This window comes from Bombina bombina, chromosome 3 (assembly GCF_027579735.1).
Source record: "Bombina bombina isolate aBomBom1 chromosome 3, aBomBom1.pri, whole genome shotgun sequence".
NCBI lineage: Eukaryota > Metazoa > Chordata > Amphibia > Anura > Bombinatoridae > Bombina > Bombina bombina.
In genome coordinates, this window is record NC_069501.1 from 921496175 (window position 1) to 921513225 (window position 17051).

Here is a 17051-nt window from a genome sequence, read left to right on the forward strand (position 1 = left end):
AAGTTCTGACGAGAGGCCATCAGATCCATGTCTGGAATGCCCCACAGCTGAGTGACTTGGGCAAAGATTTCCGGATGGAGTTCCCACTCCCCCGGATGCAATGTCTGACGACTCAGAAAATCCGCTTCCCAATTTTCCACTCCTGGGATGTGGATAGCAGACAGGTGGCAGGAGTGAAACTCCGCCCATAGAATGATTTTGGTCACTTCTTCCATCGCCAGGGAACTCCTTGTTCCCCCCTGATGGTTGATGTACGCAACAGTTGTCATGTTGTCTGATTGAAACCGTATGAACTTGGCCCTCGCAAGCTGAGGCCAAGCCTTGAGAGCATTGAATATCGCTCTCAGTTCCAGAATATTTATCGGTAGAAGAGATTCTTCCCGAGACCAAAGACCCTGAGCTTTCAGGGATCCCCAGACCGCGCCCCAGCCCATCAGACTGGCGTCGGTCGTGACAATGACCCACTCTGGTCTGCGGAATGTCATCCCTCGTGACAGGTTGTCCAGGGACAGCCACCAACGGAGTGAGTCTCTGGTCCTCTGATTTACTTGTATCTTCGGAGACAAGTCTGTATAGTCCCCATTCCACTGACTGAGCATGCACAGTTGTAATGGTCTTAGATGAATGCGTGCAAAAGGAACTATGTCCATTGCCGCTACCATCAACCCGATCACTTCCATGCACTGAGCTATGGAAGGAAGAGGAACGGAATGAAGTATCCGACAAGAGTCTAGAAGTTTTGTTTTTCTGGCCTCTGTCAGAAAAATCCTCATTTCTAAGGAGTCTATTATGGTTCCCAAGAAGGGAATCCTTGTTGACGGAGATAGAGAACTCTTTTCCACGTTCACTTTCCATCCGTGAGATCTGAGAAAGGCCAGGACAATGTCCGTGTGAGCCTTTGCTTGAGGAAGGGACGACGCTTGAATCAGAATGTCGTCCAAGTAAGGTACTACAGCAATGCCCCTTGGTCTTAGCACAGCTAGAAGGGACCCTAGTACCTTTGTGAAAATCCTTGGAGCAGTGGCTAATCCGAAAGGAAGCGCCACGAACTGGTAATGTTTGTCCAGGAATGCGAACCTCAGGAACCGATGATGTTCCTTGTGGATAGGAATATGTAGATACGCATCCTTTAAATCCACCGTGGTCATGAATTGACCTTCCTGGATGGAAGGAAGAATAGTTCGAATGGTTTCCATCTTGAACGATGGAACCTTGAGAAACTTGTTTAAGATCTTGAGATCTAAGATTGGTCTGAACGTTCCCTCTTTCTTGGGAACTATAAACAGATTGGAGTAGAACCCCATCCCTTGTTCTCTTAATGGGACAGGATGAATCACTCCCATTTTTAACAGGTCTTCTACACAATGTAAGAATGCCTGTCTTTTTATGTGGTCTGAAGACAACTGAGACCTGTGGAACCTCCCCCTTGGGGGAAGTCCCTTGAATTCCAGAAGATAACCTTGGGAGACTATTTCTAGCGCCCAAGGATCCAGAACATCTCTTGCCCAAGCCTGAGCGAAGAGAGAGAGTCTGCCCCCCACCAGATCCGGTCCCGGATCGGGGGCCAACATTTCATGCTGTCTTGGTAGCAGTGGCAGGTTTCTTGGCCTGCTTTCCCTTGTTCCAGCCTTGCATTGGTCTCCAAGCTGGCTTGGCTTGAGAAGAATTACCCTCTTGCTTAGAGGACGTAGCACCTTGGGCTGGTCCGTTTCTACGAAAGGGACGAAAATTAGGTTTATTTTTTGCCTTGAAAGGCCGATCCTGAGGAAGGGCGTGGCCCTTACCCCCAGTGATATCAGAGATAATCTCTTTCAAGTCAGGGCCAAACAGCGTTTTCCCCTTGAAAGGAATGTTAAGTAACTTGTTCTTGGAAGACGCATCAGCCGACCAAGATTTCAACCAAAGCGCTCTGCGCGCCACAATAGCAAACCCAGAATTCTTAGCCGCTAACCTAGCCAATTGCAAAGTGGCGTCTAGGGTGAAAGAATTAGCCAATTTGAGAGCATTGATTCTGTCCATAATCTCCTCAAAAGGAGGAGAATCACTATCGACCGCCTTTATCAGCTCATCGAACCAGAAACATGCGGCTGTAGTGACAGGGACAATGCATGAAATTGGTTGTAGAAGGTAACCCTGCTGAACAAACATCTTTTTAAGCAAACCTTCTAATTTTTTATCCATAGGATCTTTGAAAGCACAACTATCCTCTATGGGTATAGTGGTGCGTTTGTTTAAAGTGGAAACCGCTCCCTCGACCTTGGGGACTGTCTGCCATAAGTCCTTTCTGGGGTCGACCATAGGAAACAATCTTTTAAATATGGGGGGAGGGACGAAAGGAATACCGGGCCTTTCCCATTCTTTATTAACAATGTCCGCCACCCGCTTGGGTATAGGAAAAGCTTCTGGGAGCCCCGGCACCTCTAGGAACTTGTCCATTTTACATAGTTTCTCTGGGATGACCAACTTGTCACAATCATCCAGAGTGGATAATACCTCCTTAAGCAGAATGCGGAGATGTTCCAACTTAAATTTAAATGCAATCACATCAGGTTCAGCTTGTTGAGAAATGTTCCCTGAATCAGTAATTTCTCCCTCAGACAAAACCTCCCTGGCCCCATCAGACTGGGTTAGGGGCCCTTCAGAAATATTATTATCAGCGTCGTCATGCTCTTCAGTATCTAAAACAGAGCAGTCGCGCTTACGCTGATAAGTGTTCATTTTGACTAAAATGTTTTTGACAGAATTATCCATTACAGCCATTAATTGTTGCATAGTAAGGAGTATTGGCGCGCTAGATGTACTAGGGGCCTCCTGAGTGGGCAAGACTCGTGTAGACGAAGGAGGGAATGATGCAGTACCATGCTTACTCCCCTCACTTGAGGAATCATCTTGGGCATCATTGTCATTGTCACATAAATCACATTTATTTAAATGAATAGGAATTCTGGCTTCCCCACATTCAGAACACAGTCTATCTGGTAGTTCTGACATGTTAAACAGGCATAAACTTGATAACAAAGTACAAAAAACGTTTTAAAATAAAACCGTTACTGTCACTTTAAATTTTAAACTGAACACACTTTATTACTGCAATTGCGAAAAAACATGAAGGAATTGTTCAAAATTCACCAAATTTTCACCACAGTGTCTTAAAGCCTTAAAAGTATTGCACACCAAATTTGGAAGCTTTAACCCTTAAAATAACGGAACCGGAGCCGTTTTGAACTTTAACCCCTTTACAGTCCCTGGTATCTGCTTTGCTGAGACCCAACCAAGCCCCAAGGGGAATACGATACCAAATGATGCCTTCAGAAAGTCTTTTCTAAGTATCAGAGCTCCTCTCACATGCGACTGCATGCCATGCCTCTCAAAAACAAGTGCGCAACACCGGCGCGAAAATGAGTCTCTGCCTATGCTTTGGGAAAGCCCCTAAAGAATAAGGTGTCTAAAACAGTGCCTGCCGATAATATTATATCAAAATACCCAGATAAAATGATTCCTCAAGGCTAAATATGTGTTAATAATCAATCGATTTAGCCCAGAAAAAGTCTACAGTCTTAATAAGCCCTTTTTGAAGCCCTTATTTACGATCGTAATAAACATGGCTTACCGGATCCCATAGGGAAAATGACAGCTTCCAGCATTACATCGTCTTGTTAGAATGTGTCATACCTCAAGCAGCAAGAGACTGCTCACTGTTCCCCCAACTGAAGTTAATTGCTCTCAACAGTCCTGTGTGGAACAGCCCTGGATTTTAGTGACGGTTGCTAAAATCATTTTCCTCATACAAACAGAAATCTTCATCTCTTTTCTGTTTCTGAGTAAATAGTACATACCAGCACTATTTCAAAATAACAAACTCTTGATTGAATAATAAAAACTACAGTTAAACACTAAAAAACTCTAAGCCATCTCCGTGGAGATGTTGCCTGTACAACGGCAAAGAGAATGACTGGGGTAGGCGGAGCCTAGGAGGGATCATGTGACCAGCTTTGCTGGGCTCTTTGCCATTTCCTGTTGGGGAAGAGAATATCCCACAAGTAAGGATGACGCCGTGGACCGGACACACCTATGTTGGAGAAAGACAATATCCTAGGAATCCTAACCTTACTCCATGAGTAACTCTTGGATTCACACCAATATAAATATTTACGCCATATCTTGTGGTAAATTTTTCTGGTAACAGGTTTCCGAGCCTGTATTAATGTATCAATAACCGAATCCGAAAACCCACGCTTTGATAGAATCAAGCGTTCAATTTCCAAGCAGTCAGCCTCAGAGAAATTAGGTTTGGATGGTTGAAAGGACCCTGGATTAGAAGGTCCTGCCTCAGGGGTAGAGACCATGGTGGACAGGACGACATGTCCACTAGGTCTGAATACCAGGTCCTGCGTGGCCACGCAGGCGCTATCAGAATCACCGATGATCTCTCCTGTTTGATCCTGGCAATCAGTCGAGGTAGCAACGGAAAAGGTGGAAACACATAAGCTATGTTGAAAACCCAAGGGGCTGCTAGTGCATCTACCAGCACCGCACCCGGGTCCCTGGACCTGGATCCGTAACAAGGAAGCTTGGCGTTCTGGCGAGATGCCATGAGATCCAGATCCGGTTTGCCCCAACGACGAATCAGTTGAGCAAATACCTCCGGGTGAAGTTCCCACTCCGCCTGGGATGTAGATCGCTGACAGGTGGCAAGAGTGAGACTCTGCCCAGCGAATTATCTTCGAGACTTCCAACATCGCTAGGGAACTCCTGGTTCCCCCTTGATGATTGATGTAAGCCACAGTCGTGATGTTGTCCGACTGAAATCTGATGAACCTCAGTGTTGCTAACTGAGGCCAAGCTAGAAGGGCATTGAATATTGCTCTTAATTCTAGAATGTTTATCGGGAAGAGTCTCTCCTCCTGAGTCCACGATCCCCGAGCCTTCAGGGAGTTCCAGACTGCTCCCCAGCCTAGTAGGCTGGCATCTGTTGTTACAATCGTCCAATCTGGTCTGCGAAAAGTCATTCCTTTGGACAGATGAACCCGTGACAACCACCAGAGAAGAGAATCTCTGGTCTCCTGGTCCAGATTTAGCAAAGGGGACAGATCTGAGTAATCCCCTTTCCATTGACTTAGCATGCATAGTTGCAGCGGTCTGAGATGTAGGCGCGCAAATGGCACTATGTCCATTGCCGCGACCATTAAGCCGATTACTTCCATGCACTGAGCTACTGATGGGCTTGGAATGGAGTGAAGGACACGGCAAGCATTGAGAATCTTTGATAACCTGGACTCCGTCAGGTAAATCTTCATCTCTACAGAATCTATAAGAGTCCCTAGAAAAGGAACCCTTGTGAGTGGTAACAGAGAACTCTTTTCCACGTTCACTTTCTCTGTATGAGACTTTGCATTTTGAAAACTTGACGCTTGTATCAGAATGTCGTCTAGGTACGGAGCCACCGCTATGCCTCGTGGTCTTAGTACCGCCAGAAGTGAGCCCAGAACCTTTGTAAAAATTCTCAGGGCCGTAGCTAACCCGAAGGGAAGAGCTACAAACTGGTAATGCCTGTCTAGAAAGGCAAACCTTAGGTACCGATAATGATCTTTGTGAATCGGTATGTGAAGGTAGGCATCCTTTAAGTCCACTGTGGTCATATATTGACCCTCTTGGATCATGGGTAGGATGGTCCGAATGGTTTCCATCTTGAACGACGGAACCCTTAGGAATTTGTTTAAGATCTTTAAGTCTAAGATTGGTCTGAAAGTTCCCTCTTTCTTGGGAACCACAAACAGATTTGAATAAAACCCTTGCCCCTGTTCTGTTCGCGGAACTGGGTGGATCACTCCCATCACTAAGAGGTCTTGTACACATTGTAGAAATGCCTCTTTCTTTACTAGGTTTGTTGATAACCTTGACAGATGAAACCTCCCTTATGGAGAAGTTTTGAAATCCAGAAGGTATCCCTGAGATATAATCTCCAACGTCCAGGGATCCTGTACATCTCTTGCCCAAGCCTGGGCGAAGAGAGAAAGTCTGCCCCCCACTAGATCCGTCTCCGGAAAGGGGGCCCTGTCTTCATGCTGTCTTGGGGGGGGGCTTTCTGGCCTGCTTGCCCTTGTTCCATGACTGGTTGCCTTTCCAACCCTGTCTGTAACGAGCAGTAGTTCCTTCCTGTTTTGGAGCGGAGGAAGTTGATGCTGCTCCTGCCTTGAAATTACGAAAGGCACGAAAATTAGACTGTTTGGCCTTTGATTTGGCCCTGTCCTGAGGAAGGGTGTGGCCCTTACCTCCAGTAATGTCAGCAATAATTTCCTTCAAGCCGGGCCCGAATAAGGTCTGCCCTTTGAAAGGAATGTTTAGTAGTTTAGACTTAGAAGTTACATCTGCTGACCAGGATTTAAGCCATAGCGCTCTGCGCGCCTGTATGGCGAATCCGGAATTCTTAGCCGTAAGTTTGGTTAAATGCACTACGGCATCCGAAACAAACGCATTAGCCAGCTTAAGGGTTCTAATCTTGCTCAAAGATTCATCCAATGGTGCTGTGCGAATCGCCTCTTCCAGAGACTCAAACCAGAATGCCGCTGCAGCAGTGACAGGCGCAATGCATGCAAGAGGCTGTAATATAAAACCTTGTTGAACAAACATTTTCTTAAGGTAACCCTCTAATTTTTTATCCATTGGATCTGAGAAAGCACAGCTATCCTCCACCGGGATAGTGGTACGCTTGGCTAAAGTAGAAACTGCTCCCTCCACCTTAGGGACCGTCTGCCATAAGTCTCGTGTGGTGGCGTCTATAGGGAACATTTTTCTAAATATCGGAGGAGGGGAAAAAGGCACACCGGGTCTATCCCACTCCTTGCTAATAATCTCTGTAAGCCTCTTTGGTATAGGAAAAACGTCAGTACACACCGGTACCGCATAGTATTTATCCAGCCTACATAATTTCTCTGGGATTGCCACCGTGTCACAATCATTCAGAGCCGCTAACACCTCCCCTAGCAACACGCGGATGTTCTCAAGCTTAAATTTAAAATTTGAAATTTCTGAATCCGGTCTCCCCGAATCAGAACCGTCACCCACAGAATGAAGCTCTCCGTCCTCATGTTATGCAAATTGTGACGCAGTATCAGACATGGCTCTCGTGTCATCAGCGCGCTCTGTCCTTAACCCAGAGCTATCGCGCTTGCCTTTTAATTCGGGCATATTGTATAATACTTCTTTCATAACATTAGCCATATCATGTAAAGTGATTTGTAAGTGCCTTGATGTACTTGGCGCCTCAATCTTGCGCATCTCCCGAGTGGGAGATGAAGGTACTGACACGTGAGGAGAGTTAGACGGCATAACTTCCCCCTTGTTGTCTGGTGATAATTTCTTTATCGGTACAGATTGACTTTTATTCAAAGTAATATCAATACAATTGGTACACATAGTTCTATTGGGCTCCACATTGGCTTTTGAACATAATGAACAAGCAGATTCCTCTGTATCAGACATGTTTAAACAGACTTAGCAATGAAGCTAGCAAGCTTGGAAATCACTTTCAATAAGTTTACAAGCAATATAAAAAACGCTGCAGCGCTTTTAAAAAACACAGTTATAGTCAAACAATTCTTAACGAGAAGTGTATTAATTAGCAGAGGATTGCACCCGTTAGCAAAAGGATGATTAACCCCTCAATACCCAAAAACGGATATCAAATTAAGATTTAACGCTTTTATCACAGTCAAACACACTGTCACAGATCTGTTGTGACTGATTACCTCCCTCAAAAAACGAATTTTGCAGACCCCTGAGCTCTCTAGAGACGTCCTGGATCAAGGAGGAAGAAGCAGGAAGACTGTGCTAGAATTTTAACTGCGCAACAAGGCGCTAAAAACAAGGTCCCTCCCACTCCTATTACAACAGTGGGAGCCCTGATATAACGGTTTCTATGCAGAAAAATACGTTAGCCATGTGGAAAAAAATCATGCCCAAAAAGATTTATCACCAAAGTACCTCACAAAACGAATAACATGCCAGTAAACGTTTTAAAAAAAACAACATTTTCAATGTCATGCAAAGTTATCACTAAGCCTGCTACCAGTCGCTTCCACTGCAGATAAGGCTTAGACATTATTTCAGTATTAACAGTATTATCTCAGTCAAATTCTAGTCCCTAGAAATTAACTCAACTGCGCATACATTTATCAGCCTGATACCAGTCGCTATTACTGCATTTAAGGCTGTACTTACATCATATGGGTAACAGCAGTATTTTCTTAGTCAATTCCATTCCCAGAAAATAATGTACTGCACATACCTCATTTGCGGGGGACCCCGCATGCTATTCCCATTCTCTGAAGTTACCCCACTCCTCAGAATGTCGAGAACAGCCAGTGTATCTTAGTTACGCCTGCTAAGATCATAGAAAACGCAGGCAGTTTCTTCTTCCAAATACTGCCTGAGATAGAAAAAACAGCACACTCCGGTGCCATTTAAAATAACAAACTTTTGATTGAAGAATAATTAAGAAAAAACTCCTCTCGCGACCTCCTTCTTTGTTGAGGGTTGCAAGAGAATGACTGGATAGGACATGTGAGGGGAGGAGCTATATAGCAGCTCTGCTTGGGTGATCCTCTTGCAACTTCCTGTTGGGAAGGAGAATATATGGATGACCGTGGACTGAACACACTTAACAAGAGAAAGGATGATTAACCCCTCAGTACCCAAAACGGATATCAAATTAAGATTTAACGCTTTTATCACAGTCAAACACACTGTCACAGGTCTGCTGTGACTGATTACCTCCCTCAAAAACGAATTTTGAAGATCCCTGAGCTCTCTGGAGACGTCCTGGATCAAAGAGGAAGAAGCAGGAAGACTGTGCTAGAATTTTAACCGCGCAGCAAGGCGCTAAAAAAGGTCCCTCCCACTCCTATTACAACAGTGGGAGACCTGATATAACTGTTTCTATGCAGAAATATACGTTAGCCGTGTGGAAAAAAATCATGCCCAAAAAGATTTATCACCAAAGTACCTCACAAAACGATTAACATGCCAGTAAACGTTTTAAAAGACAACATTTCAGATGCTGTGTAAAGTTATTACTAAGCCTGCTACCAGTCGCTTCTACTGCAGTTAAGGCTCACACATTATATCAGTATTAACAGTATTTTTTCAGTCAAATTCTAGTCCCTAGAAAATAACTCTACTGTGCATACATTTATCAGCCTGATACCAGTCACTACTACTGCATTTAAGGCTGTACTTACATCATACGGGTAACAGCAGTGTTTTCTTAGTCAATTCCATTCCCAGAAAATATTGTACTGCACATACCTCATTTGCGGGAGACCCCGCATGCTATTCCCATTTTCTGAAGTTACCCCACTCCTCAGAATGTCGAGAACAGCCAGTGGATCTTAGTTACGCCTGCTAAGATCATAGAAAACGCAGGCAGTTTCTTCTTCCAAATACTGCCTGAGATAGAAAAACAGCACACTCCGGTGCCATTTAAAATAACAAACTTTTGATTGAAGAATAATTAAGTAAAAACTCCAGCTCCTCTCGCGACCTCCTTCTTTGTTGAGGGTTGCAAGAGAATGACTGGATATGACATGTGAGGGGAGGAGCTATATAGCAGCTCTGCTTGGATGATCCTCTTGCAACTTCCTGTTGGGAAGGAGAATATATCCCATAAGTAATGGATGACCCGTGGACTGAACACACTTAACAAGAGAAATAAAATTCATCCTAACCGGATAAAATAAAATGACAGGCAACCCGAAGGTTAAAGTGATGGTAAAGTCTCCCCTTTTTAAAATCAGATCTGGAATGTAAGCGCTATTTTAGATGAAGTTTAATTCATTAGCTGTAATGAAGATGCAGTATAACATGCTTTTTAATATAGATATGAAATTCAAATACTGCATGCTCCTCTGCCCACTTCAAAAGTAAAGTTTTCTGTGAGCTAACAGATTGAATTGTTGTCCAATCAGCGCTCTCCCCATCTGGCACTTTTGTTGTAGCTAGAGCATTGATTGGAGAGTAATTCAATCATTTAGCTGACAGGAAAATTGACTTTTGAAGTGGGTGGTGTAACGTGGGGTATTTTAATTTTATATCTATATTAATAACTAAGTTATAGCGCATCTTCATTGCACATGAATAAAACTCCATCTAAAATAGCGCTTACATTCCAGATCTGATTTTAAAAAGGGGAGAGTTTACCATCACTTTAACGCCCAAGAAGAACAGAAAAATCCGCAGGACCAGCCCAAGGGAAACCCTGTTCTTCCAACAAAACTGGGAAGGATCTCAATAACTAGACATAAAGGAGATTACTTCATCCCCCCATGTCTAATGAGGTGAGCCATTCAAAGGAGGAGACTGATGAGTCCCATAACCGAGAAGGGTAGGGTCCCAAACAGCTCAAAAACGTGTCTCAGTAGAACACGAAAGCGAGCTACCCTGTAACGAAAGGCACAACACTCAGGAATAGTTACACCCGCAGGGAACTGCACATGCCCTCCTGTGGCCAAGAGACCTGGGGCAATCGGCACAAACACAATCGCAAATAAACATTTGGACTTTGTAGACGTGCAAGCGCTAAAAGTATGTAAAAGTGAAAACATGCCACCACCTCTAGGGGGGAACAATCCACCCTCTGAGGAGGAAAAAAACATAACCTGGGTTACCCACATGTAGTAGTAGGGAGCGGTAGGTAACTCGCCCCTGAGGCTGATGGTTCAGCAGTGCCTTGAATCCCCGAGCCTGAGGAACAAGGCACTCTAGAACAGCCTAAAGAACATAACTGACTGACCTGAGTCAAAGGGGCCAATTCGCATTCGTCACAGGACGAAGAATCTGAATCAGAAAGTTAAACAATCTCAACATCAGTATCCTCCATAACTGGATAAAGGATACCAAAAAATGGACCAAATATAAAACAATTTAAATGGCACTTGACACCCACAATGGCTGGGGCACTCACCACCTCCTATGAATCAGACACCAGCGGACTAGATTTTTTTCCGTCGCCACACAATCAGGAATGCAGAAATGAGAGACCAGAATGTAAACATGCCCGGTCAAAAGGTGAACCGTACAGTCCAAAAAAAGCGCGCCCGACCATAAGGTTGCATCACTTTGAAAGGCCGTTATGTTCCAAAAGCCACAAGCCCAGTTAACACTACACATAAGCAGATTGAATCACATAACAAACATGATTTAAAAAAAACCCTGTTCAAAAATCCCCCTCAGGAGATATTAACCCTTGATTCCAAGATACTAAAGGAGTCCCACTGAGACCCTGTATTTTTCATGTGAGTTTGCAGGAAGAAATGAGTTACAGTACAATCATGAAGTAGTAAAATGAAAGATCTTACCAGAATCTACGCCGTGAAACAGGAATACGGCCCTTCAAGTAAGACGGATAGTAGCCTCGCCTCTGCCATGGACTTGAGAGAAGAAAGCAGGCAGCGAAGCGAAAATCAAAAAGGCCGATTGCTTGTGGAGTTCAGGATAGTCTCGCAGAAAGACTCTTCCTGCATCTCCGGACTCTAACTTTCATCCAAGCCCTCAATGAGAGACTGACAGGATTACTTAAAACTCCCATCCCATGTTGTAGAGTACTACCCTCCATAAGAGACGAAAACAAATTTCTGACACTTCTCTGCTAACCTCCTAGGACGAAAGGCAAAGAATGACTGGGGGATGAGGGAAGTGGGAGAAGTATTTAAGCCTTTGGCTAGGGTGTCTTTGCCTCCTCCTGGTGGCCAGGTTCTTATTTCCCAAAAGTAATGAATGCAGCTGTGGACTCTTTCCATTTATGAAGAAAAGAAACATTTCCACTATGTCAACAGTTTTTTTCTAAACACAATTTCTTTTCTTCCAACTGCTTCACATAGGCATTTTTTGTTTTGCTTGGTATGTTTATAAAATAATGTAGATTATAAAAAGCATAAAATAGATAAAGCTTGCAATAATACGAGAATGATAGTTACTGCTGTATCATATTTTATTAGCAATACTCATTTAAGTTATGGTGGAGATAAAAGCATGGGATTAAAGTTGTCCATTTCATGAAAGTAAAAGCCACAAAAATGATCCTCTAGCCAATTAGCACATCTAGGCAAGTGTCTCGGCTTGCTTTTCCTCCACACATATTCTTTATATATTATTACTAATGCACCAGAGAACTGTGGGTAAGATATGCAAATGAAATATACATCTAATACTTTCATTAGGAAATAGTTCTGACATAGCATAAGTTTGTTATACAATGGCTTGCTATTATTACCATTTTATTATTGCTAATTGCATTCTACTATTGCATCACTTCACTGTTAATACATTGGGCTTGATTTATCTTCGACTGCAGGTTCTCACAAGAGAACCTGCAGTCACTATTTATTAAGCAGCTGTTATTAGACCGATGCTTCCCTACCCTCTTCTCCACCTCTTAAATGGAGAATTTTAATCTCCCCGGTCTCGTCCGACCGGGGAGATTGACAGCTCCTGCCCGCATATGATTGGATGGGCGCAGGCAGTGGGCGTGGCGCACGCAAGAGCAAAATAGCGCACGTGTGCCATGTTAAATTTGGATTGCTGTCCACCATAGGAGAGCTGGAGCGGACAGGTGTGAATATGCCACTGTCCCCGCTTGATTGATAAATCGAGCCCATCGTGTTTTTATTTATAGTAAATGTCTCGTTTTATCTTATCCTAATTATACTTTGGGAACATATACAAAAGTGTGTGAAAACATTTTATTTTCCATAGTGGTGTTATATAATTAAGTGATAATTTATGCGTTTATTCAATATTGTTGGGGTACCAATACCATTTGTCTGAGAGATTTTACCTAATCCAAGATAAAAGAAGTTATATACACACTTAAAGCTACAAAAATATAACCTTTATGAAAATAAATCACAAATTAAACTTACATTGAGTGCAAACAGGAGAACAGCATTTCTATTAAGTTTGTCAGAGGAATTCTTAAAAGCTTCAACCCCTTCTTCTGAAAGATACCTGTAATACAATAGTGAAAGAGTAAATGAAAGATCTCTTAAAATACTGAGATACGCCAATATTCTACTAATAGTTGTGTGAAATGTTTGAAGCTTATGAAACCACCATTTACTCTCATTACCATACAGGCACCTGGTAAGGTTCCTAGATCTTCTGCTAATAGACTTAGTAGTATGAGAGCTACTGAACTTCCTGTAAGTCTATACGATACCTTATAGGAATTGGCAGAATTTCGTTATTAGGAATTTGTTTACTAAATGAATGCTGAATATGGCCACAAGCAGCGGCATTAGATTATTTTCAGTGCCGTATTTATTGGCGTAATATGGCAACACATAAAACAAAAGAAAATAGAGAAGGAAAAAAAAACTGAATTTATGTTTACCTGATAAATTTCTTTCTCCTACGGTGTATCCGGTCCACGGCTTCATCCTTACTTGTGGGATATTCTCAATCCCTACAGGAAGTGGCAAAGAGAGCACACAGCAGAGCTGTCCATATAGCTCCCCTCAGGCTCCGCCCCCCCCCCAGTTATTCGACCGACGGTTAGGAAAAAAAGGAGAACCATAGGGTGCAGTGGTGACTGTAGTTTACAAAAAAAAAATTTAAACCTGACCAAAATGCCAGGGTGGGCCGTGGACTGGACACACCGTAGGAGAAAGAAATTTATCAGGTAAACATAAATTCTGTTTTCTCCTACATTGGTGTATCCGGTCCATGGCTTCATCCTTACATGTGGGAACCAATACCAAAGCTTTAGGACAGGGATGAAGGGAGGGAACAAGTCAGGTAACCTAAACGGAAGGCACCACTGCTTGCAAAACCTTTCTCCCAAAAATAGCCTCCGAAGAAGCAAAAGTATCGAATTTGTAAAATTTGGCAAATGTATGCAGAGAAGACCAAGTCGCTGCCTTACAGATCTGTTCAACAGAAGCCTCATTCTTGAAAGCCCATGTGGAAGCCACAGCTCTAGTAGAGTGAGCTGTAATTCGTTCAGGAGGCTGCCTTCCAGCAGTCTCATAAGTCAATCGGATGATGCTTTTCAGCCAGAAAGACAGAGAGGTCGCAGTTGCTTTTTGACCTCTCCTCTTGCCAGAATAGACCACAAACAAAGACGATGTTTGTCTGAAGTCTTTAGTTGCTTTTAGATAAAACTTCAAAGCACGAACCACATCAAGATTGTGTAACAGAGGCTGGCGTCGGTCGGGACAATGATCCACTACGGTCTTCGGAAACTCATTCCCTGAGACAGGTGATCCTGAGACAACCACCAGAGGAGTGAGTCTCTGGTTTTCTGGTCCATTTGTATCTGGGGAGACAAATCTGCATAATCCCCATTCCACTGTTTGAGCATGCACAGTTGCAGTGGTCTTAAAACAATTCGAGCAAAAGGAACCACGTCCATTGCGGCAACCATTAGTCCTATTACCTCCATGCACTGAGCTACGGAGGGTTGAGGAATGGCATGAAGAACTCGACAAGTGTTCGAAAGTTTTAACTTTCTGACCTCCGTCAGAAAGATATTCATTTCTACCGAGTCTATTATTGTTCCCAGGAAGGGAACCCTTGTGAACGGGGACAGAGAACTCTTTTCTATGTTCACCTTCCACCCGTGAGACCTTAGAAAGGCTAGAACAATGTCCGTATGAGCCTTGCTTTGTGAAAGGACGACGCTTGTATTAAGATGTCGTCTAGGTAAGGTGCTACTGCAATACCCCTTGGTCTTAGCACCGCTAGAAGGGACCCTAGCACCTTTGTGAAAATTCTGGGAGCAGTGGCCAATCCGAAGGGAAGGGCTACGAATTGGTAATGCTTGTCCAGAAAGGCGAACCTCAGGAACGGATGGTGATCTTTGTGGATAGGAATATGCAGGTATGCATCCTTTAAGTCCACGGTAGTCATATATTGACCCTCCTGGATCATTGGTAAAATTGTCCGAATGGTTTCCATTTTGAATGATGGAACTCTGAGGAATTTGTTTAGGATTTTTAAATCCAGAATTGGCCTGAAAGTTCCGTCCTTTTTGGGAACTACAAACAGGTTTGAGTAAAAACCCAGTCCTTGTTCTGCTGTTGGAACTGGGTGTATCACTCCCATTTTCAAAAGGTCTTCTACGCAATGTAAAAATGCCTGTCTCTTTATCTGGTCTAAAGATAAGCGAGACATGTGGAACCTTCCCTTTGGAGGAAAGTCCTTGAATTCTAGAAGATACCCCTGAGAGACAATTTCTAGAGCCCAGGGGTCTGGAACATCTCTTGCCCAAGCCTGAGCAAAGAGAGAAAGTCTGCCCCCTACTAGATCCGGTCCCGGATCGGGGGCTACCCCTTCATGCTGTCTTGGTAGCAGCAGCAGGCTTCTTGGCCTGTTTACCCTTGTTCCAGCCTTGCAATGGTTTCCATGCTGGTTTGGGCTGGGATGCGTTACCCTCTTGCCTAGTGGCTGTAGAGGTAGAAGCCGGTCCGTTCCTGAAATTGCGAAAGGAACGAAAATTAGACTTATTTTTAGCTTTGAAAGGTCTATCCTGTGGAAGGGCATGGCCCTTTCCCCCGGTGATATCTGAAATAATTTCTTTCAACTCTGGCCCGAATAGGGTCTTACCCTTGAAAGGAATATTAAGCAATTTTGTTTTGGATGACACATCCGCCGACCACGATTTTAGCCAAAGCGCTCTACGCGCCACTATTGCGAAAACAGAATTTATGCTTACCTGATAAATTACTTTCTCCAACGGTGTGTCCGGTCCACGGCGTCATCCATTACTTGTGGGATATTCTCCTCCCCCACAGGGAAAGGCAAGGAGAGCACACAGCAAGAGCTGTCCATATAGTCCCTCCACGGCTCCGCCCCCCCAGTCATTCGACCGACGGTTAGGAGAAAAAAAGGAGAAACTATAGGGTGCCGTGGTTGACTGTAGTGTATAGAGAAAGAAATTTTTCAAACCTGATTAAAAAACCAGGGCGGGCCGTGGACCGGACACATCGTTGGAGAAAGTAATTTATCAGGTAAGCATAAATTCTGTTTTCTCCAACATTGGTGTGTCCGGTCCACGGCGTCATCCATTACTTGTGGGAACCAATACCAAAGCTTTAGGACACGGATGAAGGGAGGGAGCAAATCAGGTTACCTAAACGGAAGGCACCACGGCTTGCAAAACCTTTCTCCCAAAAATAGCCTCCAAAGAAGCAAAAGTATCAAATTTGTAAAATTTGGCAAAAGTGTGCAGTGAAGACCAAGTCGCTGCCTTACATCTCTGATCAACAGAAGCCTCGTTCTTGAAGGCCCATGTGGAAGCCACAGCCCTAGTAGAGTGAGCTGTGATTCTTTCAGGAGGCTGCCGTCCGGCAGTCTCGTAAGCCAATCGGATGATGCTTTTAAGCCAAAAGGAAAGAGAGGTAGAAGTCGCCTTTTGACCTCTCCTTTTACCAGAATAGACGACAAACAGAGAAGATGTTTGTCTCAAATCTTTTGTAGCTTCTAAATAGAATTTTAGAGCACGGACTACGTCCAAATTGTGTAACAAACGTTCCTTCTTTGAAACTGGATTCGGACACAAAGAAGGTACAACTATCTCCTGGTTAATATTTTTGTTAGAAACAACCTTTGGAAGAAAACCAGGCTTAGTACGCAAAACCACCTTATCTGCATGGAGCACCAGATAGGGCGGAGAACACTGCAGAGCAGATAACTCTGAAACTCTTCTAGCAGAAGAAATAGCAACCAAAAACAAAACTTTCCAAGATAGTAACTTAATATCTACGGAATGTAAGGGTTCAAACGGAACCCCTTGAAGAACTGAAAGAAATAGATTTAAACTCCAGGGAGGAGTCAAAGGTCTGTAAACAGGCTTGATCCTAACCAGAGCCTGAACAAATGCTTGAACATCTGGCACAGCTGCCAGTCGTTCGTGTAGTAAGACAGATAAAGCAGAAATCTGTCCCTTTAAAGAACTCGCAGATAATCCCTTATCCAAACCTTCTTGCAGAAAGGAAAGAATCTTACGAATTTTTATCTTATTCCATGGGAATCCCTTGGATTCACACCAGCAGATA

General features: G+C 43.7%; 1 protein-coding gene across 1 annotated transcript in view; it reads right to left on the minus strand.

Moving 5' to 3' along the window:
* The window catches only part of TDRD3 (tudor domain containing 3), a gene marked incomplete in the record, with an annotated part of 1228671 nt that overhangs the window by 1001245 nt on the left and 210375 nt on the right, over positions 1–17051 (minus strand). The window contains 1 exon segment of the mRNA XM_053707943.1: positions 12918–13002. Within this exon segment, the coding sequence (XP_053563918.1) occupies positions 12918–13002 (85 nt within the window).